We start from the raw sequence: 26976 nt of genomic DNA, 5'->3' as shown, positions 1-26976 counted from the left end.
CGGGTCAACATTTTTTAGGAGTATGTTCAATATTCAAAATATAGTTTGTTCAGTTTAGGTGTCACGATATGGTCCAAGTTTGAATTAATCAGTTCTTGACTGACTTTGCTCAAAAAGTTGGAAAAGTCTAAAATTAGACACAATTATTGGTGTGATGTGTCTGCTTCCGAGTTCAGCTTAAAATCTGTGTCTAGAGAAGTGTATGATTCAAAACAGGGTTCATATTTAGAGACATTTTATCGTCAGTGCCTTGCAAATTTTGCTGGAAGAGGGACAAATGGGAACCGATTAATGATTCATGGTTCCCACAGGTTAAATGATTCAAATTAAGCCACATTGTCGCCAACTTTAATCAGGAGTGTCTGGGCAGGGGGTGCTGAAATTTATCCCGTATGTGTGAGCTCACTTTCCTCCTTTGAATCTCAACTCATGATTTTGACAACCAATTAAAAGCCAAGGCTTTCACCTCCAAAGGAAATGTACATTATCCGCAAAGGGGCTGGTGTTGAGTGATTGACGGCGGGGGTGTGGCCGAGAGGGCACTGAGATGAGCCAGGACTGGGTGAGGCCCGCTTGCCTAAAGGCCAATCCGTCTCCATAAAAATGACGTACTCACCCCGAAATGAAAGCTGGTGTGTCAGCATGCTTGGATCCTATGAGAAGCTTCTCACAAGGTCCAAGCATTAAATCAACAAGTATGGGTCCAATGCGGCCTTTAAGGCAATGGTTCTCAAACCGCGGTATTCATCCATTTTCAACACCACATATCTTGTTCAGGGTCACGGGGTGATGGGGTATTAAAAATCAAAGATCTATTTTCGGAGGGAATCTCATTTTCCTTTTTTGGAATAACTGAAACATTATCAGTATAGTTGAATATTCTTAAAATCCACATGTTAAAAATGATTGTCCTCTATCATTGAGCTCAGGGAAAGTCCAAAGCAATTTTTTACTAATTCTAGTAGGAACATCCACTGCATGCACAGCCATAACTAACGATTAAATCAATGTATCCACCAATTGGGTTCCAAACATATTTTCCTTCCCTTTTTCAGAACAAAACAGTGTGGTACCAATACTTCTATCGGTAGAACACTATTTAGAAATAAGACTATTTTTAATTGTCATTCTGATAACGTGAAGTTCACAGATACGTATTTCCTGTAAGGCGCCCAATAAAGCTCGAGAAAACCTGCTTACGGAGTATAACACACTTGTTTAAATAGAAAAAAGCAAGAGCACTTTTTCCCCCCCAAAGTTCACCCGAGGGAGGACAAACTCGTTGGCTGATGGAAGGTCCGGGTTTGACCCCCAGCGTGCAACGCCAGACGTAAGGCGCTCCCAGCGCTATCCATCAGCCTCACTGTGCCGCTTTACACTTCTATAAAAATGTTAGCGCGTCTTCCACTCGCATCTCTAAATCAGCAGCTCGCAGAGAGACAAGACGTCGTAAGTAACCTAAAACTAATAAGCCGGCCGCTAACTCTGGGAAGCTTTCATAAATTCAGAGAGGTTGTAAAAATGGAGCCTGGTGCACCGTGGGGGTACGCCGTCCTGCGGCTCAAGAAGTTTTGTCCACGCTAACAAAATGAGAAAGGATATTTAAAGACAAGAATATACAAAGTAGGGTTGCCTTAATATATAGCGCTTTTAGTTTTTTAAATTAATTTTACCTGTATATTTGGTCGCATTACATATCTACGTGAGAGCTGTTACGACGTTAATTTCGGTCGACACCAGATGGTGGTGTTAGAGAAAATGGCTTCCTCTAAAATGAATGATAATTCAAAAATGTGTCTGTTTACAGGTATTTGTTTTTCCAGCAATGTCAGTAAAAACATTGTTTTAACAAGCAGTTTTTGGAATTAAATTAATGGTTTAATTCCTCACTAAAAACAATAAAATCAAAACAAACAAAGAAAATATATGGCGGGTCTAATTTATTTTCCTTATTACATCCAACTTGTTGAAGTCCTTACATGAATTGGGTTGTAATTGACACCTATCCATCCCCAGAAAAAAAGATGTTGCAAAAGATAACATGAAGCTCCCAACTCACTTCGACATAGTTCCTTGACAGCAAAATATGCAAATACTTTCATGAACAATGATCATATTGCACATTGGATAGCCAGATCCAGCAAAAGAACCACAAGCATAAACATTCTGCTATTCTTTCATCTCAAATTTCCATGATTGCTGCCCCAATTTACATATCCCACTTTTTTCTCTCCCTTTTTTCAGGTCGTTTATCAGTCGCAGTTGTTCCCTACTATGCCGAAATGCTAAGGATTAAAGGACGCTTTTTTAAAGAGTCTGGCGACTGGCTGGATTGAAGGGTGGTAAGGGTGGGGAGGGTGCTGGAAACCGGATAAAAAGAAGTTGGGGGGGTCATAGAAATGCAAAGGAAGTGGCTGGCTTTTTTAAAGGAAGTTCCCAGCTTCACCACTTCATTAATTCACGCTTTTTAACAAGTTGCGGTGGGCCCTCTTCGGCTTGGTCTACCCGCACCCCCACCCTTCACGCTGCAAACAACAACAGCGCCATCAGTAACTGACAACCCCCCAGGCGGAGGGGCTGCGGCCTCCGGGGTCGGCGCCGCAAACAGAGCCACGGGAAGCAGAACCTTGCCATTCACTGGTGCGGCCTTTATTTGTCGGCCCTGGTTACTGCCCACCATACACATAGCGGATCGTAGGCCTCTGGAGGGCAATCGCGCCCATTTCCTATTATGAATGAACAGAAATGGAAGGAAAGGAGGGGTGCTCGTCGCATGCAGCACTATGGACTAATGTTGTCAAGATACTAGTGTTTCTATGTCAATGTATCAAAATATTTACCATTTTCGATTCAACAAAAACAATTTTAAAAGATATTTTTAATTGGATGATTTTTAACTGATTCTTAATATTATGTTTCGATGAATAATACATAATGTAACGCATGTCTATCTAATATACTATCTCATTTAAAAGATTATTTTTATTCATGGTGTATTATAACAGTAGCCTAAAATGTTTGAATTATTATTTATTTGCTCAACACAGCTTTTTTCGTTTTGGCAGGTTATCCAATAAACACAGATTAAACAACAACAGCAAAACTCATCATCCAAATACGGGCCTTGAAATATTGTACAAATAAACATTTAGGTCAATAATGACTTTAAGCCAGACGTGCAAAGGTACCCAACGGCGGACCTAATAAGGACGTAAACTGACAGCTCAACGGGGCTCGGGGTGCTCATACACATGCAACGCTTTGCTACAATTTCATAAGGAAAGCTGAGTTGTCCATTTGATGAATTAGTCCACCTTAAAATGGCATTAATGCCATGTCTGAGCAAAGACTACGGGGATCGTGCAATTGATTCCGGGGGGCTCACACATCACTCAGCGTGTCCAGAGTTGTTGAAATCTAAATTACAGTATCAAAAAACCTAAACCTCCTGCATGTTTATTATCTCACACAAATGGAAAATAAACTTGCAGTATTAAATTGTCCAATGACGATATTTTTGCTCAGTTATCTGCCTAAAGGTACGCTTTCTCAAACTCCTAGTGTCCCTGGGATACTTGAAAAAGGATTTATTTTCCCTCCAAAGACCTTAACAATCTTTAAAGGCCAGTTTGGCCACATAAATGGTAACTTTAACGGTAAGTACAATAAGGAAAATAAAAACTTTCAAATATTTTCCTCCATCAGTTTCTACTGCCGTATCTTTAAAAGTATGTGTATAGTTTTTTTAATTGGCTGGATGTCAACTGACTACTCAGTTAAGAAGGAGGAGTTATCCATTTGTAATTCTTGTTTTAATTTTTGCACCTCTCATCAAACGTAGAGATTTTTTCAAAATGACACGGTATCATCATTGGTTTGCAACTCTTCCCCAACCTACATCTCACGGACCCTTGTTTGAGAACCACTGCTTTAATGAGGGCAGCTTAACAAATGTCTTCTCGCAGTCTATTAAGAGTGACAAAGTCTTCTCATTGATTGAATGCGGGGGCAATTTGTGTTGATTATTGATATGGTTATTTCGGAACACCAATAGGGCAGACCACCAGAGTAGAACCGTGCCTCTCGGAAAGATCACAGTTGCCTTTCAGGGTCTCGAGAAATCCTCAAAAGGCCTCAATTCAGTGTGCCACAAGGCTTTTTAGAGAATCCCTACTAATTCCCACAGAGGAGAAAGAAAGCAAACAGACACTCGCTTATATAGAATCCATATGAAGTAGGGAAGACGGCCTGGTAAAGTGAATATGATGTAGCGCTCTCAAATGTTTTTGTTATATTTCATTATATAGATAATTTATTTGATTATTTTCATGTTATTCCTGTTTACTCAAAAGTTCCGTTTTGTGTGTGATACAACAAATATTGAAACATGGGTCAGGAAATCTATACATATTGTTATATTGGATTATATTTGAATGCTGAAGTTTGAGTGCCATTGAGTATTTCGGAGTCAATTCAAAATTAACTGGTAATTTTTTGCCCTTAGTGAGTGAATATAGAAACTATTCTAGTATAAGAGACAAAGTATCTTGAGAAATTTATATTTCTAACGTGAGATTTGGCTTAAAAATAACAAACCCTAAAACGCCAAGCCTAACATGTGAACTAAACCTTAAATAAGAAGTAGATATTGGAAGGCATTGGTGGGACACAAAATGTAGTTGCAGCCTGCCAAAAGCCTAACGTACCATGTCACAGATCACAAGACCGTAACGGCAACACATAATCGGACCTGAGATAAAAATCTAACTATGTGGAGGTAAACTGTCATTCACAGTCACAGTGTCATGTGTCTCTATTGCGGCTGAAAGAAACATTGTGTATACCAGTATACAGTGTGACTCTTGCACCTAGTGGCCCGATCAGATGGTTTTAACATATGCGGATGGGTAAAATGGGAGGGCTCTACTTTTCTCCCCTTTGGCCAAATAAGGGGAAATGCCTAGGAATTACCTGGGCCCAAGAGAGCTTGGCAAGCCTCATGCCAGGCCAAAAGGTCTTGTGGAAACAGTCTATTCAGCAAACAAAGGGCGAACGTGCCCCAGAGGAAGGAATTTGTTCATTAATATGACTTAGTTCAATTTGGCATGCTTGTTTTTCTCAGGAAACTCTGAGTGACAGTGTCCAAACTTTGGCTCAGAAAGACAAACCCGGAGATGAACGTGACGTCATGCATGATGAATAGGACCTGATAAAAAGTTAAGTGTCTTTACTCCAGTCAGCTCGAGTGACAATCGAGAGGAGTTTCCCTTTAATGGGGTTATCTTGACTTTCTCAGGGCATACACTTTTCCTCACAGGAGTGGCTGAGCTTTATCCTTGACTGGGAACTTTCACTTCTCCAACCAGGATGAGAGGTGGTACTCTAAAACCTTGGTGTGACCCATTTCATCAACTCTCTTTCTTGTATTTTTAGCCTACCTCCCATCCGCTCGCTTTCTCTCTCACTCTGGTGGGGTTTAACCTCAGGTCACCAGAAACTTCTTAATCAGTTCAGCACATGACCATGGCTTTCAATCCCCACATACCAGGAGCGAAGCACACCCTGATACAGTATATTACGATAAAGAGCTCACAGCCCAAAATCGAGGGTCCGCATCCCCCTCTGTATGAAAGCGGAGGTCCTTGATACATCAATGGGAAGATTTTGGTGTGGGCCACAGAGGAGGGGCGGAGGAGCACTACTTCTCCGGAAAATCCGCACTTCAAAAGAAGGCGGCATTAGACTGAAAGGCAAGATGGGGGTGGGTTTGCGGGTTGAGGATGGAGTCCCTCCACAAACTAAGCCAACTTAGTGCGGTCACCAAGCAAAAGAATGCAAGGGAGAACCCAAACGCTAACTGAACGTCTTTGAAAAACTCTTGATGGTAACTAGTGCTTTGAACCCCCCCCCCCCAAATCATCTAAATTGGATTCAGAGTCTTCATCTAAGAACCCTTGACTCTCCTCGGTATTCTTATCATAGGACTCTGAGTCAATCGCAAGGAAGATGCAATTTCCTGGGTTAAAGTCCAGAGCTGAATGAGTAGGGGTCAAAAAAGTGCTCTCAAAAGGTTAGACGGCAAGTAGGTAGAGGTTGAAGTGCAGTGCCTGACGTTGTAGTTTTTGCTGGATGTAAACCTGGCAAGGGTTTAACTCCTCTTGTAACCAATCCTTATCAATGTATGTAAGTCACTGCTTATGGCACGCGACCAGAAACTGTTCAGTTGAACAGTTTGAACGCCAACACACAAGCAGCCCACATACAGTGTTTATCAAGAAGCAAATAGAACCAGGACCCTCCATCAAAGAAAGAGCCTCGATAAGAACAGCTCGGTACGATAACTCAAAGCGTGAGCCTAGGGCTTAGTTCATGGGATAAATGCACAGTTGACGTTATCGCTGCCGCCAAATTTCATTATTCATTCAGTCACTTTGAAAAGTTAGTGTCTTCACTAGGGTCTGGTGAGCTGATGGTGTGCAATCGAGGCTTCTCAACAACAGTTCCTTTATTAAAAGGTTACATCTTTAAAAATTTTGGTGTATTCAGAAAGAGTGGAGCTATTGCAACAGATCTCTTAGTGCAATCAAAATTACCACAGAAGGCAACTCAAAAGCCACAGCACTCACAAGTGCATCTCTTGGTGTTGACACACAAGTAAAGAGCACTCATCTTCAAATGAAGAACAAACACAAGCGTCACACTCGGAGGAGATGGCACGCTGAGTTTGAGGGGTCGGGGAACAAAACGGCACACCTCAGCTGGCACTTGACCGAATGAAAAAGCAGCAAGAGAAATGTTAGTGAAGGAGTTGTTGGAAAGAGGGTGGGAACTGCACTTGAGTTGCCAATGGAGAACGCAAGCCTCCCAACTGCAGCAGTCAGTGGCCAGAGTGGTGTTGAAGGGGGGACACAGGGTCCTCTGTTCCTATTCACGTCTTTGTCTCCAACAAGCGCTCTTGTTTTTTCACTACAGGGAATAATGAAGGCGGCATATAACCCCCCGCCTACTTTCAGTCCACCGTTAGACTCCTCCTGTCAATACAACACCTATCGATCCTCAGATAAATATTAAAATGCATCAAGACTAAATACTAACAATAACAACATATACTCTGTGACCTGGACTTTCAGTTAATGAGTCAGTGATCACCGTCACTGATATGGTTAAACAGAAAAAAATACTTGGAATTCTCAGTGGGAGAGTTAAACTGCTGTCACAATGTAATATTCCTTTGTTTTGCGCTTAGTGAGAAACGACCAACATGGCGTTAATTATAGGAAGGAAGGTAATGGAAAACTGATTTCGCCACATCCTCGTCTCACATTCCATTACCAATGCAATGATTCAATTGTGGTCAATTCGACATAGCTTTTCTGAGCTTTCCTGAACGGCACAAAATAGAGTAAGGGGGACGGATGGAGGTTAGAAAAAAAAAAAATGACGATGGGAATGCTGGGAGGAAAACATTTAACACCAACCTTCTGACCCAATCAAGTGGAAGAGAAGACAGCCTTTGTCCGTCTTGCCCATCCAAAGAAAAAAGTCCGGGAAAGGGAAAGGCAATGTAAAGATTTTGCCAAGCTTTTGTCACGCCTCGAGGACCGCCTCAGTCAATTGCTGTCAGATCAAGACGGAAAGAAAAGAAAAACAGCCGCGCTCGCCTTTTATATTTAAAAAGGAAAACACTCTCTCCACGCCAAGTCGGGAGAGCTCCCCCTTAGACGGAATTACACAGTTACTTTTAAAGCATTTGCATCTAAAAGATGGCGCACAGGCCTGAATGCAGGTCGTTTCCCCCCGTGTCCATAGAAACACTCGAAAAGGTAGAAAATTCACTCGACTGAACTTTAAATGACTTTATTAAAGTGTCACTAATCAGAAGCGAAAGACACAAGGTCTTAGTGTTTGGGCAAAATGCACAAGAAAAAAAAACTACATGACCCGTTAAGAGCATTACTTTATAAAGCCTTGTTGATGTTCACTGGTGCACAATGCGAAAGAGCGAGACAAAATTAATACCAAAAACATTCCAAGAATTTTGCATTGTGCTTGTTGTGCCAGTTCTTGTGTCATAATGCAGTAATGCCTTCATTCCAGGTAGCAATTTAGAATCCTTCATGAAAATGTACAATTTTACAAATTACAAAACTGGAAAGATGTTCAACTTTTTATAAGAAAAATATTCTAGTAACGCACTATTGACCGAGGACCAAATCTGATATTCTTATCTACGTCATCAATAATACTTAGTTCTCTTCGATCCCTTCTACCCAAATCCTTCTGACAAGCATTTCCCCAGCATAAAATGGCCACCATTCTGGCGTAATGGGATAACAACCCATAGAAAAATCCCTGGCCCAGAACTGCGAGATTTCTAAAGACCCCCTTATGAGTTCTGCTGCAAATTTTACAGACCCCAAGCCAACAACAATGTAATCCCTGCTAAACAGCCACCCGAAGGGGCTTCCGACACCTAACTCTTCTCAATTTGTCCCAGAAGACATGGAGAGCTCATTTTTTAAAAAGAAGTCAACCAAGTGGGAATGTCTAATGATCAGAATTGATAATGCTAAAAAAAAAGATAGGACAGGGCAATTGGGGTTGGTGATGGGTGGAGGAGAGGTGGAGAGCATGCACAGTCTCTGATCTTCTAATCATATACATCCCAAATTAAGCCTCCCAGGAATAGTCGGATCTCCTAATTTGGCTGCGAGAATGAATCAAAGGCCATGAATACGAAAGCAGCAACAAACAAACAACAATATCAACAATGGACTAATGAATGAGTCCTCATGATCTCAATCGGATTGAGGAAACATTAATGAGGAAGAGGAAACATATGATCTGGAAGATGAGTTTAATTATTTGAATTATTATCAAGGAACTCACTCCGGCCTCATTTCGATTGTTGGTATTATCTGCTCATCTATTTTATATTTTGTTTGTTTTCTAGAACCCTAGAATTTTCTAGATAAACTATAACGTCATGTGTTCTGTCCTCAATGAACTTACGCATATTTATTCTAATGATTTGAAGAAAAAAAAGGCACCACAGTGGTAGCATATCCGCCTCACCGTACAGAGATCTTGGGTGAATCCCCCACGGTGGGTTCCAACCTTAATGTATGGACTTTGAATGTACTACCCATGCCTGCGTGGTTTTTCTCTACATACTCCAGTTTCCTCCCACATCCAAAAACATGCATGTTAGGCTTTTTCAACACTAAAAAAATATGACTTGATCGAATAACTTTAATACTCACATGAATTAAACATTTCTTTCTTAAGACTTATCCCTGAAAAATACCTGACTTCAATCTTGGAACCGTTCTTTTTCATTTCCGTTTGGCTCTATGTAGGCAGAATCTTTGAGAGGCAACAAAATAGGGGTCCTACCCTTACCTCCTGCACTGACAAAAGACGCACATTGCAAGAATTTCCAGCAAAATGTCAACAATTGCGTGTAAATTCTTCGAATTGTTGTGCCGAAGCCACCAAACATTTGCAGATGTGCACAACGCTTTAGGGGCGTCAAGCCCACTTCATATTTCAACGCTTGCCCCCTTAGCCCTCCCCTTAACGGGGGCAACGAGCAGAGAGATCGCCGATCCAAAGTGTGCCGCCAGACCGCAAGATAGTGCGGAGCCGGGGGCGGCCGGCACATTTTGACAGACGGGTGCTGCTGAGGTGTTGGGGGGAGGGTCAAACCGGTTCCATATGACCACAACTAGCACGGTACAAACCCGAGGCCCCACAAAGTGGACGGCGGGCGGGTGTCGCGTGGAAAACATCAAGGAGGAGAATCTTAAGTTTCGCACACGTTTGATTGTAACGATTCCGCTCCATTGAAAAGTAAAAAAAAGCAGCTCCTTTGATACCGATTCATTTCTGCTTAAACGTTTTTACAGTTTCCACGCTGGCCGTCTCACTTGAAACTACCGCTATATGATTACCAAGTTAAAACGCGTACAGAATAAAGATCGCTTCCAACAATTGGTAAGGATTACACCGTTGTATTCCAAATGGGATTTTACGTTCCATTTTCCTGAATGAACGGTCTGCGATTTTGACAGCCACTTTGCTATGGTATAGAGACAGACAAATGGATGGACGGCAGACCGTCAGACAGACAGATAGATGTCCCACGAGTTTAGCTCATTCAACGTTTTCCCCATTTTTCAATTGAAAACAGCTGGAAGAAAATGTACAAAAAACGGAAAACCATAACAACACAGGAGAAACAAGGCACATGTGATGCATGCATGGTAAATCATAAGAAAGCAAGTAGTACGAGTGAGGGGGGTCGTTTTCAGGGGGGGATTGGGTCTACTTCTGCAAAACTCATAAAAGAAGAGCAGGGGAGCCTGATCCAATAACACGGGCTCTCCCTCTGAAAGTGCCAGTTTTGAGCTTGTGGAGTGCGACGTGGCTTTCCGGCTCCCAACTGGCTCTTCAATAACTCCCCATCTGCAAGCAGGCTAACTTCCCCCTTCATCATCCCATCACAGATCATTGTAAAAATTAAAATAAAAGGAATAATGTTAACTACCAGTTTAAAAGAGCAATTTTAAAAAGGACAGATATCAACTGTTCAATGCCTGATAACTGCAAATAGAATGGGCGATCAGTTATTTGTGAAATTTTAATGTGTGGGGTCATGCATTTAAAAAAAAATTGCAGAAATGTCAGTTAAATATAGTGGTTACAATATACACTGATTTAATTTCTGATCCATTGGATGATACAAAAAGCCGCTCAAAGGAAAAGCTTTCTAAAATGTTGCTTCTGTTAAGTGTCGTATAAGTCTGTGTAGTTTAGTTTATTGGAATTTAACTTTACTGTGATTAATGTACAACAGAAATGTTCAAACATTGCCTGTTGAGTCTGGAATGGCTTTCCTATGAAAATGTTGTCACTTATTACCTTTGCAATTCAAGTGATGCCAGTTATTAAAGATGCAGGAATGCTAACTTATTTTTATTAAAAAAATGACTGTATGACCTCTCTGCTTGGAAGAGTGCTGACGGCAAACCAAGTTGAACGTTCTTTTTTTGTGTGTGTTCTTCGTCCAATAGACGCGCTGTTTAAATTTAAACACGATATCCCTCAGAAGGCTCGTATAAGAAGAACTGGAAGAGGACTGATGCAGAACAAACTGAGCAGGCCTGCGTTGTAATTCACGCTCTAATTGCAGTATTGGGAGCGTGTTTTTTGTGCGCGCGCACAGGGTGTAATTCACACGTTAATCTGGATGCGGCTGTCGCCCCGGTCGAGGCTAAGCATGTGGCGTCCCACTAGGTGGTCGTGTTGGATGAGCGCGCTGAAGGGGAGTGGCACATGTTGGCCATTTTATGAGACAATGACTGTAAAATGAAGATAAACACACGCTCGCTCGCTTGTTCACTGCCAGAAAGACACTCACGCTTGACCGCCGGGTGAACTTGGGCAAAAGGACATGACTTGTTGTTTAAAGGGAGAACTGCACTTTTTATGGCAAATAGTTGGGCTGCACACCCTACAAATACTACCTATGTAATGAGACATGTTTTTAAACTGGTGGGCGAGTGGTTAGCACATTGGCCTTACAGTTCTGGGGTGTTTGCATATTGTGTGGGTATTCTCCGGGTACTCCGGCACCCTCCCACATCCCAAAAACATGCAGCGTAGGCTAGTTGGACATAAAATTGCTCCTAGATATGGGTGTGAGCGTGAATGGTTGTCTCTCTCCTTGTGCCCTGCGATTGGCTGGCCGCCAAACCCCGTGACACTTGTGCGGATAAACGGTACGCAAAATGAACTACAGTAATCCCTCGAATATTGCGGTTAATGTAGACCAGACATGACCACGATAATAATAAAATCACGAAGTAGGGTCACAATAATCGAGGAAATATTGTAATGAAAGAATGAATTAATTAGTGTGGTTGCATGAATATGCACACCTATTTTATAAGTCCAATACATTGCAAATCACATCAATCATGTGTAATTACAAGCAACCCACAATTGCAAAAAATTTTATGCATTAATTAGTCGACTGATTAATTAAATTAATACGTTTTGTTACATTTTTAACTCTTGAAAACTTAAATTGTCATTTACAAAATATATATACGTTTATATTTTTTTAAAGCGACTTGGCAAGACAGCAGCTTTAAGTAACTTTCTATTTTGGCAGGCAAAACTAAGCTAATGTTCTTACCACTCTAGTGAAGTTGTATCCCTCATCTTTCAAAGTCAAAGTCAACACGAGGCAAACTGGGGTTAAAATAACACCCACACATGCAGTACACTGCATTGTTCTGCGTGTGTGGCTTTTGATTGTCACGCGTCATTTAGTGACTGTAAAAGAGTCTGCTATTTCCGATGACTTAAAAATTAAGACTCAAGAATTTCGACTAAGCTGGGAACACTTTTTCCCGTGGTCAAAAAAACAGGAGGGAGATTTTGCCCACTTTTGTTATTTAGAACAAAAACATTGATATTTTAAAAATACTTTCAAAATACCATCATCGAGACATACTAAAATACCCAAAATATATTGTATTATATGTCTTTTATAACCCCGAACATTCCAGATTAAAGCAGGAATGTTTGAGGCACTTCCAGTTAATTCTAAACAAAGAAAGTTTGATTAGAGTGTCAAACCTTTAAATACAATACAATCGACATATTTGTTTTCACTTTAAAAGGACCTTGAAGCAACACAGTAAATGGAAGAACCATGAAATGACCACAATATAACAAAAAAAGCATGCTACCTTTTTTTTCACCCCCATAATTCTATGCAGTACAGCCTGCATCTGGCACTAAAATGTTTCCATGCCCCAGTCTCCATCCCCCTCACACAAACGCAAATACCCACCCTTTTCCCTTTCTACCCACAACGCCAACTATCTTCCTCTTTGCCCCTCGTGTCCATCCAAAAAATGTCCACGTCCATCCATGTTCTTTTTGCTCATAAATCAAAGTCAAAGTGCTGCTGGCACAGAACAAAACATAACAAATGCATGAAAAAATGCTGCTGCTGGATTGTTTATCTACACGGGCAGGGTAAAAAAAAGAATTTAAAAAAAAAAAGGAAGGCCTCACTGTGTTTACTTTGGAGGCGAACAATGACTTACAGAGCACCAGGGACACGAGCTGATGTGCCACTTGATCAGGATTTAGTTTGGCGGGGGGAAGGAGAAAAAAAAGGGAAAAAAAACATCAGTAGCAGTGCGGCAGGGGGCTTGAAATCAAGGGTAGGAAAATAAGGGAAGACTGGAAAACATTCTGGAATCATCATCAGCGGAAATATTCTTCTTTTTTTCAACCGACTATTACTTTTTCTTTGGCTTTTTGCGATGCTTAACTGATTCAGCGTCACCTGTTTTCATAGAAATCCGCATTAAATGTTTCAGACTACAACACAATTTTCTTATTATGGCGCAAAGCCACTCTGGCAGCGAACAAAAAACAAACTTGATAGTTGAATTTCATACTTGATGGGGAGAGGTACTCAACAGAACCTTTGTATAAATAACATCCTCTTTAAAAAAATAGCCTTTGCAGTTGACACTTTCAGATTTTAAGTGACGTGGATGATTTCCATCTTTTCTTATAAGGAAACACGCTTATTTAATTATATATTTATTCATGTATTTATTTCTTGACCTACTTATTACCTATCTATTTATGTCTAAAATGCCTTTCCTATTCCTGCATCCTCACCCTCTTGCCACTGGAACAACGCAATTTCCCGAATACGGGATGAATAAAGTTATCCAATCCAATCCAATCCAAATGTGTTTCAACACAACAGTGTCATCTTGATCCGAAATAATAAAAAATAAAAAGGAATAAGATCCGTTAACCCTCATAACACTATGACAAAGCATTCCACAACAATGGGCAAGTGTACAGCCAAGAAGGCATCCTCCCTGCCAGCAGGAAGCAGCACAAAGACTTAAGTTCAACACGGGATTCCATTCTTCGGAAAAAGTAAATCAAGCGCATAATACATCCAACTTTCTTTCAATCCATGAAACGTGTCATGCACAGATTTGTGACGATAAATCCGAACACACACACACACAGAATATGAAAACAAAGCTTCCATAGCAGGTTTAAACAAAGAGGCCAACTTCCCCTCATGCGACCAACCAATAGACGGAAACGCGACAAGGTCACAACCCCCGTTGGAGGAAAATACTCCAATACTACTCTTTCTAGGCGCTACCGTATAAACGCCGCATTGGAAAAACATTTATCTAAGTCCTAAGGTTTACACTGCAAAAAAAAAAAGAGTGATTATATAAAAAAAAATCCCAAGCGCATTTCCACATGTGAACTCCTCCGACTTTTTATTAGATCTCACGCTTCTCCTAATGCGACCAGATGAGCCAGGGGAAGGTAAAGTCATCTCTGCGTGGCGGGCGCAGGTGACAAAGTTCAAGCATCTCCAGTTTGAAAGTCTGGAAATGATGTCTCATTAAGAAAGTGAGAGTGTGCGAAGTAGGAAGGCCTGAGGGCGAAGGGAAGAAGGGAACACTTGATATCCCGAAGTGGCCTAGGCTAAATATTCTCAGCACTCAAAGACTGGATTTACACTGCAGGTCCCAATGCCAAATTCCGATTTGAGCACGTTTCAACCAAAGCAAGAATCCAAATGAATAAACTCTCACCTCAGAAACGTTCCCTTCATAGTTTGGTTGGCCACACTTTTGTAAGCCAACAATCAATCAATACAATACGATGATAAATAGAGTATACAGATACAAAATAGCTCCTAAAAAAATCTCAACAGCTACCATACTTTTCACTATAAAACTGTCACAAGATAAATGATCAAAGAACTGAAATATGATATCAGGGATGGTTTCAAAATGCCTTATTTTTATATTTCATGATCTTAGAGTTCCTTAAATTTACAGGATGGAAAAAAAGCAATTTTGGTCATTGTTTTTGCTCTTAAGTTCTGCTCAACTACAGTTGTTACGTCGTAAACAGTCGCACGACATTTACGGTTGCATGCAACTACCTATTTTTGACTACACTATCATACTACATGTTATTTTCACTGTACTTATTGTTGTGGCAAAAATGTAAGGATGCCCAACCAGGCACATTGCTGTCATTTACCACCATGCAATTACGGTCAAACAATAAGCGTGCATCATGTTGACAGCTGTTATGAATGTTTTGACTGCCCTCACATCGCAAAATACGGTAAATATTGGAACCAGCTGTCACGCTAGAAGCGCAATAATAAACACATTGTTGGATTGCTCACAAATGATTCAAAACAGCATTACAACAACAGCCAAGTGAGAATCCTCATATCATTTCTCTTTTGATCATTCTAGTGCGCCTAATTTTCTGCACACATTTGCTTTTCATTTGAGGAGAGGTTAAACAACTGTCTCCAAAAGTGCGTCACGAAGGCAAACACCGGCCCAAAGCTTGGATTTCGCCCTTTTTGCCCTCAGCATCGTCTTAGCCGGGCTTAAGAGGTCATGCAATTTTAATGGTCACTTATTGCCTGTGGAGAAGTTCTCAGTCATTTAATGGAACCAGTCGGGACCACCCCACTGCCAAAACAGCCCCCAGGCCCAAAAGTAGTACTGGCACACACACACACACACGTGACACATACTTACTTCAATAACTCCCTTTTAGACACTTAGTAAAGCCATCCAGCACATTGAACTTTCAACATCAGTGGTGAGCAAAGCGCGGCCCGGGGACCAAATGCGTCCCTTTAAACACTTCTTAAAATCCGGCAATATACATAGGTTGTGTTCCTTTTATTTTTTTAAATGGGTCAATAATTGTGTATATCTATAAAATTACAAATATTTATGTAAAATGAAACACTATAATTGCATGAAAAAAAACTTTAAGTGATGCATTAATGTAATATATATATATATATATATATATATATATATATATATATATATATATAAATATATATATAAATATATATATATATATATCTATATATATATCTATATATATATCTATATATATATCTATATATATATCTATATATATATCTATATATATATCTATATCTATATATATCTATATATATATATATATATATATATATATATATATATATATATATATATATATATATATATGAACCATTTTATTCCAATTCCATTATTGGTTGCTGAATTAAAAATTATGAACAAAACATTTCTTGTTTAAAAAAAACTGTTGTAATTTTTTATTTTATTTTATTATTCTCATTAGGTACACTTCTTTTCTCCTAAATTTTAAAATGTGTGTGCATAGTATATATCCCTTTTACAAACTCAAACGTGGACCTAATGCAGAAAAGTTTGCCCACCCCTTTTGTACTGGCATCTGTTTTCAATCTGTCATATCTCCAGATAAGACTGTACTGAAAGTAATAATGCCTTAGAACGAGAACGACTCAGTGGGGGCACAACATAATGATAGTAAATAAATGGCAGAGCTGTGCGTAAAATTGTGAAGTAATGAGTGGAACAATGCATTACATGGCTCTATTGTCTGTGGAGCCAGGACTGTGTCCCTGTGACACCCTCCTCCAATTCTCGTGTGGATCTTGATCTCATTAATATCGGACACAAATGCCAGGACACGAGTTCACGAACTCTCAAAACAAACAGAGCCAATAAAGAAAAAAGGATATTTCCCAGGATCACAACAGCTTGCGGTGCACTCACCTCGGCACGCTGCGTCCTAGGATGGCCCGCATCGGTTTCGATGGCGTACACATCCACCAAGTAGAGGTCGGAGCCTTTCTCTCTGTCCAGTTCCGCTGCCGTCTGTATGACTCCGGTGCGGCGTCCGATGGTAAAGAGACGTCCGGCGACTTTCCCGCTGCTGCGCACCGCCACGATGAAGTACTCCACTTTCCCGCCGGAGCCTTGTGGGCTGGAGGCGTCCAAGGAGATGACGTTGGTGCCCGGTGGCTGCCCTTCCTTAAGGATAGTGATGTATTTGGGCTGGGTGAACACGGGGCCGTCCGAGCCCTGCATGAGGATGGTCATGTCCGTTCTGGACGTCTTGCGCTCGCTGCCGTGGTCGGTGGCCGACACGGTGAGCGTGTACACGAGGCGGGAGGGCACCAGCTGCGACGCCAGGCGGATGTCGCCGCTGTAGCGGTCCATGATAAATGTGTCCGAGTCCCCCGCCACGAGCTCATACTCCACTTCCCCATTTTCCCCTTCGTCGGGGTCAAACGCCACGACCGTCGTCAGGATGGAACCGATGACAATGTTGGGTTCGGCCACCAGGGCGTTCTGCGATACAAACGTGGGGATGTTGTCATTGATGTCCGTGACCCATATTGTGACATTTTTAAGGGCAAAACGTCGGAATTCGAACGGCATGGCCTGGTCGGAGGCCTTCACGGTCAACTCAAACAGGTTGGAAAACTCCCTGTCCACCTCCTTTGTTGTGTAGATGACGCCGGAGATCGGATGGACGCTGAAGTGGTTTCCTCGAGGAACTTGCTGCACAATGGAGTACTCCAGCTGGCCATTGATGTCCGCATCTGTGTCATGAGCCACGATGGTCATGACAGAGGCTGAAAGGGGCAGATTTTCCGGGATAGATTTGAAGATGTCCCCAGGCGAGAAGATCGGCGGGTTGTCGTTGAAATCCCTCACGTGGATGATCACAGGAATGGAAGACGAGCGCTGGGGTCTGCCGTTGTCTCTCGCTGTGATGTTGAGCTTGTAAAATGCCTGCGTTTCATAGTCCAGCTTTTTGAAGAGGAAGATGCTTCCCGTGGTGGGGCTGATGCTGAAGGTGCCGTGGTTATTTGAGGCCGTGATGCTGTACGTTATGTCGGCATTAGGGCCCGAGTCGGCATCACTCGCCGTCACCGAGGCCACAAGTTCCCCTATCCTCATGTTTTCCTGCACGTCCACAGTCAGCGAAGATTTAGGGAACATAGGGGAGTTGTCATTTTCATCTAGAATGCTAATACTAAGCATACACGATGAGGATAAAGGCACAATGCCAGCATCCGTCGCAATTATTTTTAGAGAATAGGAGGCCGTTAATTCATAATCCAGTTTGCCAATTAAAGTGATTTGTCCGGAGCTGCCATCAATGGCAAACTGTCCCTCCTCGTTGCCCTCGGAGACATGATACTGAACCAGTCCATTGTTGTTTTCATCAACATCGGAGGCGGAGACACGGAGCAGTTGTGTCATGTTCTGTGCGGACTCAGAGATGGAGGCCTGGTAAATGTCTTTGGTGAATTTGGGCGCGTTGTCATTGAGGTCTCGAATGTAAACTTGCACTTTGGCCTGGTCTCTGAGGGGTTTAGGGAGACCCTGGTCGGCTGAGATGACGACAAAGCTGAAGGCGGCGGCGCCTCTTTGTCTCATGAGTGACTCGCGGTCCAATCTCACCGTGCTCGTCAATTCTCCTGTGATGGCATTCAGCTCAAAGTTGGGCTGCGGAGTCTCAAACGAGTATCTGACATCGCTGTTTGGGCCAAAGTCCTTATCTTCAGCGTGGACAAAGCCGACAACCGAGCCCCTCGTCTGCTCCTCTTCAAATTGAAAGACGTAATTAGTGCTGTTAAACAGGGGGCGGTTGTCGTTGACGTCATCGAGAATCACGCTGACATTGATGGTGGCGCTTCGAGGTTCCACGGCGCGGTCTGAGGCCACCACCACTAAGTTGTATTTGTCCTGCAGCTCCCGATCAAGCTCAGCTTTAATGTACAGTTGACCGTCCGGGAAAATTCCAAAAATGTCACCCGTGTTGCCACCGGTGATGTCATACGTGATCTCCCCGTTGAGGCCCGAGTCTTTGTCGGTGGCTTCTACTGTGAAAAATCGGCTGTTGACGGGCTCCGACTCCAGGATGGTGACTTCGTACGATAGTTGGTCAAACACGGGCGAGTTGTCATTGACGTCGTAAACACTGACGATAATGACCAAGGTGGAGGTGTGTCGGGGGACCCCCATGTCCGAAGCCAAGACCTCGATCTCGTACGACGTGGAGGTGACCTCGAGAGGCCCGGTCAGTGTGATGAGGCCATGCTTTTCGTGAATGTGGAAAAGACCTCGGGGGTTCTGCTTGAGGCTGTAGACCACCATTCCGTTTGCGCTCTCGTCCGGATCCGAGGCCTTGGCTTGAAAGATCACGTGACCCGTGCTCCAGTTTTCCACAGCGCTCACGTGTTCCACCGATTGAATAAAATGTGGTGCGTTGTCATTCAAGTCCTTCACCGTGATGTTGACAAAGGTTTCTCCTGTGATCTCGCCCGCTCTGGCTACAACTTTCAGGTGATAGAAGCCTTGCTCTTCTCGATCTATCTGGCTGGATGTCATAATTTGACCCTCTGAATTTACTGTGAAAAGCCCCCTCTGGTCTCCTGATGTAATCAAGTAGGAAATATTTGAGTTTAAATCTACAGTGGTAGCCGACACTGTCCCTATTACTGTGCCTGAGCGCACATTCTCAAACATGACAAAGCTGTAAACTCTCTGGCTGAAAATTGGTGGGTTATCTTGCGTGTCTATTACAGTCACAGTGACAATAGCATGAGTGTGTGAGCGTAAGCCGCCACCATCCGCCGCTGTCACCTGCAGCTGATAAGTAGTTTTCACTTCTCTGTCTAAGGATGCCAGGGTGGTGATTTTACCCGTGTTACTGTTAATGTGAAATCTAGAGGCGTCACCTGCCGTGATGATGTATTTCACTGTGCCGTTGCGACCCAAGTCTGGGTCTGTGGCAGAAACGGCGGTGGCGTAAGTGCCCGGAGGTTCATTCTCATTCACATTTGCAAAATACTGCACAGGGTAAAAAACAGGCCTGTTGTCATTGATATCCTTCAAGGTGATGTTAATCTTTGCAAAAGAGTGCAAAGGGGTCACACCCATGTCTGTAGCCTGGATGTGGAGCAAGTAGGAGGCTTGTTCCTCCCTGTCTAACTGACCGGCCGCGCTCAACCGGCCCGACACGGCATCCAGGCGAAAAAGTTCACGGACGCCTGGCGCAGTCTCAGCGGCAAACGAGAAACGGACGGTCCCGTTCTCGCCCAAGTCGTCGTCGGAGGCCGACAGCACGAGCATCTCGGTGCCGGCAGGGGCGTGTTCCACCAGGGAGACGTGATAAGTGCTCTGTGTAAATGTGGGCACTTGGTCATTAACATCGGTGATGCTGACGACTAGTTTAGTGTAAGAAATCTTGGGCTGCAGCCCCTGGTCTTTGGCGCTAATGTTCAGCACGACTTGGGATGCAACTTCTCTGTCCAAGGAAGCAGCGCTGGTAACCAGGCCGCTGTTTTCACTGATGGAAAACCATCCCAAAGTATTTCCAGACACCAGCGAGTAGCGCAAGTTGGCATTTTGCCCGGAGTCACCATCTGTTGCAGACACCCCTTTAATGTAGCTGCCCTTAGGGACGTCTTCGCTGATATCAACCCTGTACAGCGCCTCCTGGAATATTGGCGGGTGGTCATTGATGTCATTGACGAATATTACAAGACTGGCGAAAGAGGAGCGCGCCACAGGTTTGCCGTTGTCCGACACAGAGACTGTTAGGTTGTACGAGGAAATTCGCTCCCTGTCTAACACACTGGCCACTTTGATCAAACTCAAATTGGGGACGGGGGACGTGTGCACCTCAAAATGTCTTTGCTCATTACCGCCCAAGATGGAAACTGAGATGTTACCGTTAGCAGAGGAGGAGTCCGAATCGGAAACGGTGAGAAGGGCCACAACGGTGCCGATTTGCGCATTTTCATCCACGGAAGCAAATCTTGAGGTGGTGGGGAAGTACCTGAATTTCACCACCGGGTCGTTATCGTTCACGTCCAATAGTTTGACGGTCGCCTCCGTTCTCTCGGACAATGACGGTGCCCCGTTGTCCGCGGCGTGAATTGTCAGCGAGTACTCCTTCTTAACTTCATAATCCAAACTCTGTTTTATGATAACGGTACCATCTTTGGGGTCGATTTGGAAAGGACTGCCCTCATCTAGAAAGTACCTAATTTCCGCGTTGGTCCCGTCATCACGATCGGTCGCCGTAATCTGCAGGACACTGGAGCCCACCGCGGCGTCCTCAAATACACTGGCTTGGTACTGTTCACGCTCAAAAGCAGGGGGATTGTCATTGATGTCCTGGATAGTGACATTGACCTGCAGGTAGCCAAACTTTTTAGGGTCCCCCTTGTCCTCCACTTCAATCAGGAGCTGGTAGAAAGGTATAAGCTCTCTGTCCAGGCCTCCTGTCGAGACCAGGTGCAGAAAAGCGCCCTCGCCACTGGGGTTAACGGTAATATCCAAGCGGAATTTCCTCTGCTGGTTTCCCTTCACTATTCTGTAAGTGGTGTGGTCCACTCCGTTACTCCCGATGTCAGAGTCGGTAGCCGTGTCCAAGATGACCTGCCGACCGCTGCTGGCATCCTCCTTGAAAGACACCACGATAGACGTGTCCGGGAACACCGGTGCGTTGTCGTTAATATCAATAACCACAATCCTGACCTCTGTGGGATAGGTGGGCTGGCTGGAGAGCACCACTACGTTGATGACATCGCTCTGCAGAAGCTCCCTGTCCACCACAGATGACGTGGAAATCACCCCCGTGGTCCCGTTGATGGCAAAAAGTTTGTGGCTCTCACTGAAACGGTACGTGAAGCCAGCGCGGGTCTCTATCTGACCCACGTAGGTGCCGGCGGGTTGCTCCTCCAGCACGCGGAACTCTTGGCGTACTTGCGTGGACGCCGTGTAGCGCGACAGGGTCCACAGCAGCAGCAGGAGCGAGTGAAGCCGCGCCATGGTCAGGTCAGGTCAGCCAGCCCGGTGCAGCTTGATGCATCCACGCTAGAGCATGATAATAGTCCCCCAACTACTCCCCCTCCCCAAAAAAAACTTCTTGCAAAAGTTAACAAATGGCAAAAAAACACTTAACTCCAGGAGTGCCGCGCGCTCCTCATCAATGCAGCATCCACGGGAAGGTGAAAATAAATTCCTTCAAAAGGTTCTCCGCTCACGTTGATTCCAAAAGAGGGGGTTGTCCAAATGTCACTCAACCTTTCCGTGCGCAAAAAGTGGATCCGGACAGCGAGGAGCGATGCGCAGCTGAGAAACGATGAGAATAACGGTCCACTGGGCGCGCGCACTTTACATTGCGCCGCTACTCGGCAAAGTCTCTTTCCAAAAAGTTAGAACAAAGCTGGACTCGGGGCTCCCTCCCTCTCTGGATCCCATTGGACGGGGTTGAGCAAGCTCGCACCGCCTCCGTCACTTTCCATTGTCACACGCACGCGCGCACGCGTGCACACACGCTTCCCGTTTGTATATAAGCCGCCAGTCATGTTTCACGCAGATTATTGTAGTTTATACGTCATACAGGTCAGGAATATGCCTAACAAGTGTCATCTTCCCTCTTCAAAAGTAAAACACTAGCAAATTTTAAAAGATTCACACTTCTGACATCCATCAACTAGTTAAACCATGAATTGAAACATATGACGTGAAACACGTTTGTTTTTGAAAATTAACTGTAAATAAATCACTTGAGGAAAATGTACTTGATTTAAAACATTAACTCTTTCAGACAGCTATTCAAAAGTTACTACTTAAGACTATTTTCGCAATCAAAAAAATGACAATAAAGACCTTTGACATGGCAATTGATTCGTTTTTTTCAATAAAAATATAAATATTAGCAGTGTCCATTATAAATGCATATTTTAAACTATTGTACCTTCCATGTTATCATAAATACATTCAAAAAATACTACATTGTTAATAAATACTAAAAATCAAAATTAATGTATATACACACACACATACATTGGTTATGGCCCTATGCAATAATCTAACGTTGATTTTTTTTCATAATATTTAACTCATTGGTTGCTATTGATGGTGTGAGACGTCCAATTCATTTTGACGGCATTTCGCCCCTCTAAATGAAAATGGATTTGATGTCTAGTGCTATCAGTGGCAGCCTATGATTAAATCACTGTCGTGTTAGGGTTTAAAAAACAATCCTAATCACTGCAACGTTAAAGTATTTCCTTGGAAAAAAAAATGATTATCAAAGTCATTTTTTTCAACAAGCCAGTGAAGTTTCAGATAGAATGGCCAGATCATTCTTTCAAATGTGAGTAAGTGACTGCATCTAGTGGCCAAACAGTGCTACAGCATAAAATTCTGAAATAAACATCCAATTCAATTGAATTAAACAACCAACCCATTTAGATTTATCTCGAATTGGGAATTGCAATCCAATGTCACAATTACGTTACATCATTATTAAACCTGATGTGAAATTGATGTGAATTCAACCAACTACAGAAGCATTTGTATATGGATATTCATCATTATCCTTATACAGACACTGAGTATCATATGCAAATATTTCGAAAAAGGTCCCGAGGCTGGCCCTACAAAAATGATCTAGCTTTCATGACTAAAGTTATATTCCTACAAGCGTTACAGATGTTGTTCACGGCATGATGTGACCTCAAGCTTCTGTCTGGATGCCGAGTAGGACACACAAATCAATTTGAGAAATTGAATTAAGAGCCCACTGACATGGACGAGAAGACAGACGAGTGAATGTGTCAAAACAGATTAGCTCTTTCACTTGCTGCTTCAACCAGCAAAATGCTAAACTAAGCTCACGTGCAACCTGCTTTGGATGAACCGAGCCCACTTGTTTGGCATAAGTAATGTACATTTATAAATTCAGAAAAACTACCAAAAATGTCCGATTACAATTTCGGAACAAGGGTTCTAATGAGGTCAAGAAGTATTGAAAATTACATGGAATAAAATTCATCTTCAACTTCCATTCTGCTTATGTTCACGAGGGCCGCAGGGGCCCTGGAGCCAATCCCGGCAAACTATGGGCAGTAAGCGGGGTACACCTTGAGTAGATTGCCAGCCAATCGCATGCCATGGGAAACAAACAATTGTTTATGTATATACTAACACCTAGAGTCAATCTGGACGGATCAATCAGTCTACCCTATAAAATGATGTGGTAGGAAACCAGAATATAATTCCACACAGGTACGGGCAGAACATGCAAACTCCACACAGGAAGTTCAGGACCCAGCCAGGATTAAACCCTCAAGGGGAAAATCCACAGAGGCACGGGATGCAATTTGTAAACATTACACAGGAAGGCCGGAGCCAGGGATTAAAACCTTGATCCCAAAACTGTGAGGCAGACATATACTACCCAGTGTAACTATCCATAGTTATATTTCCTTCTTTTTATTTTGTATAGTAAATGCTCTTGAATTATTTATTTTGACACATTGAATCAAATACTTGTTTTTTATATAATAATATAATGATGTAGCTGCCATTAGACATTAATTTTAACCTACATAGATTACATTTGCATGTTATATGTCATCTATTCTATTGGGTGAAAAAAAGACCAGCAAATGTATCTTAAAAACCTATCAACAGAGGTCAGTGTTGTCTTGCTTTTAAATTTCCACCGCCAGTGTCAAGTTCACGTTATTTAGTACATAATAATAACATGGAAAAATATAACAAATCAAGGTCATTATTGAAAAATTCTGAAATTGTCTTTAAAAAATGGCACTGAAAGTGTTTGGTGGTGTCTTCATGACAGTTATTTTGTTCTCAAAGCAGAAATCAATGCACCTTGTCTGGTTTACAGATTATGTAGTGCTTTCTTTCAGGGCTTGTTCTCACTGACAAAGTGTGTGTCCGTGTTTGTGTGTTAGCATTGAATTAATCTTCTCCAAAAGGGCACAAAAAGCAATTTTGTGGCATTAAGATTTTAGCTTTGGACTTGAATACATGTAGCACAATAGCAGGAGCTTTCAAAGAGGATTATCAAATCAATATATGGTGAATTTGTAGAGGTGGTGGGCAATATAAAAGCGTACTGTTCTTTTTTTATTGCTTCAATAACACTTGGTGCATACTTCCTTGAAGATACAGATGAACAGAAAAGGCAGACGGAGGTAAAAGTGCTTAGTCTAATCTAGATCAGCCACATGCAGACAGGCAAAAGGAGGGACTGACAAACAGATAGACAAACAGAATGCCATACAGACAGATTAATCAACAAACATGAAGAAAAGTAGGAGAACTGATAGACCAAACAACTGACAGACTGACAAACAAATAGTGTGAATGGAAATAAGATTCAACACACTGCCTAACCAAAAGCAAGAAATAACAACAGGTAAATTGCTAACTGGTGGGGAGACGGAAAGAAAGATTGATGGATGGATTTTTAAATATAGCTACCAGAAGATAAGCAGTACAGGAAATAATTGAATGAACTACCTGATTGACGGCTACAAATGGAACGAAATCTGGACTTTGAAGAGCAAAAAGTCCAACAATAGACAAAGTGACAGAGGCTCAATACAACGCATTGCTTTGTAGGCATCATTAAAAATCAGCAGCGTTGCTGCTTTGAATTGGAAAAATAATCCCCAAAGGTTTGAAGGAGGTCCTTTACAAGAAGCCTCTGAGGACACTCAGCAGAAATACAAATAGAGTATAAAAAACAATAGCTAGTAAGTGTGTAAATAATCATATCGTATCTATATAATGAGCCATCCCATTTTTAACATCCCTGCTCTGTTACCATTACCAGGGGATCCATGTCATGTTTGTCAAGATAATAGCTGTGAAAGTGCAAGCGACGTGCTATGGAATATATGTGTAAAAGAAAATCCCTGACTGGGGGCCAAAAGAACCCTTCAACCTCACAATTAGACTCCCTCAATCCAGCGATCACGTGTCAGGAATGGTAAGTAGAGGTGCCGACGAATCCCCGGGGCACGCATTAAGTCAAACTCAACATAAGATGCATTTACGCTATCGAATCCCTTGTTGACTGTGAAGCGCCTGAAGGGAGCATAAATAAGAAGCTGCACTCGGACTTAGGCCTCGAGCTACATTTAGAAAAAAACCTTCTACTGGTGACATCTATGCTTTGAACCAAAACCTCTATCTCCTCCTTATGAGCGCTGACAGAACCTCCAAAGCCAGGTCCACGTGGGTTGGATGGAATGGGGTTTTTTAGCCGTTTTACTGAGGTCATGAGTTGTGCAGTTTCCGACCCCGAACTAATCTGTGCAGCATGCTATGCGGTGAGATTTCCACCATGGAACGTAGTGGCTCACGTCTTTGTTGCTGAGTCTTTAATTCAACATTAAACCCAGAGAAGACCATGTGGTACTTGCTGCTTTACTTCTTCCACTGGCTTGCTTTGACGATGCTAGACGTCCAATCCAATGTGAGAGGGCTGACAGCAACAACAACCAAAAAAAACGACAGTTTGTGCCCAAAGCGTACGTAGCGGGTCATAAATTCACTTTTATCGCTCTTTCGTTCACCGGGATGAATGTCCCTTTTTGCGGAGCCGTGAAAGGTATTAGGTATCCTGCAGCATTTGAACATTGCTCATTCGGTATTTATGCTGCCAAGACGATGAGATTGTGTTCCATCTGTTGTTTTCCGACATGTTCTGATTGGTGCGGCACGCTGAGCTGATGCATGAAATGTGATGTCAGCACTTTCGCATGCTAGCACCAACCCCGGTGTCGGTCCTTCGTAAAGTTGACGTAAATGTCAAGGACGTGGTACAGATGTTTTTACAATCGGATTAATCAATGAAACAAGTATTCTCTGGTAAGGGAAATTTTGTGTAAGACACCTGCAACCGGCAGCCAGCGGAGGGAAAAATTACTCACAATATATGTTAGGCTATATCATTTTTGTATGGTATAGATTTTGGCTTTTCCAGATTTTTTTGTGATGGGGTCACACATTTCTTATCTAATCATCAGCCTTCCACTTCGACTCATCAGAAAGGACCGTAATACCGCAAACTACTGTATTAAACCACTTCAATAAATTACCGATCTTGCCAAATGTTTGAATTTGTGTTCTCGCCCTCCAACAAGATCTACTTCAGGGCCATTTGTAGGGAAAAGCCTTTAGGCTTGCAGCCAAA

The 26976-nt window shown here is 42.6% G+C and overlaps 1 protein-coding gene across 2 annotated transcripts in view; it reads right to left on the bottom strand.

Annotated features, from left to right (window-relative positions):
* fat4 (FAT atypical cadherin 4) overlaps positions 1–21836 on the bottom strand; it is a 77580-nt gene extending 55744 nt beyond the window's left edge. For both annotated transcript variants that reach the window (XM_077608916.1, XM_077608917.1), the window contains exon 1: positions 16704–21836. In XM_077608916.1, coding sequence (XP_077465042.1) covers positions 16704–21785 — 5082 coding nt within the window. In that variant the 5' untranslated portion in view covers positions 21786–21836. The remainder of the gene's footprint in view (positions 1–16703) is intronic.
* Between the last annotated feature and the right edge of the window lie 5140 nt (positions 21837–26976).

The sequence above is a fragment of the Stigmatopora argus genome, chromosome 9, assembly GCF_051989625.1.
Source record: "Stigmatopora argus isolate UIUO_Sarg chromosome 9, RoL_Sarg_1.0, whole genome shotgun sequence".
Taxonomy (NCBI): domain Eukaryota; kingdom Metazoa; phylum Chordata; class Actinopteri; order Syngnathiformes; family Syngnathidae; genus Stigmatopora; species Stigmatopora argus.
Note: the sequence above shows the minus strand (reverse complement) of the source record. Positions and strands in the feature narration are given on the sequence as shown.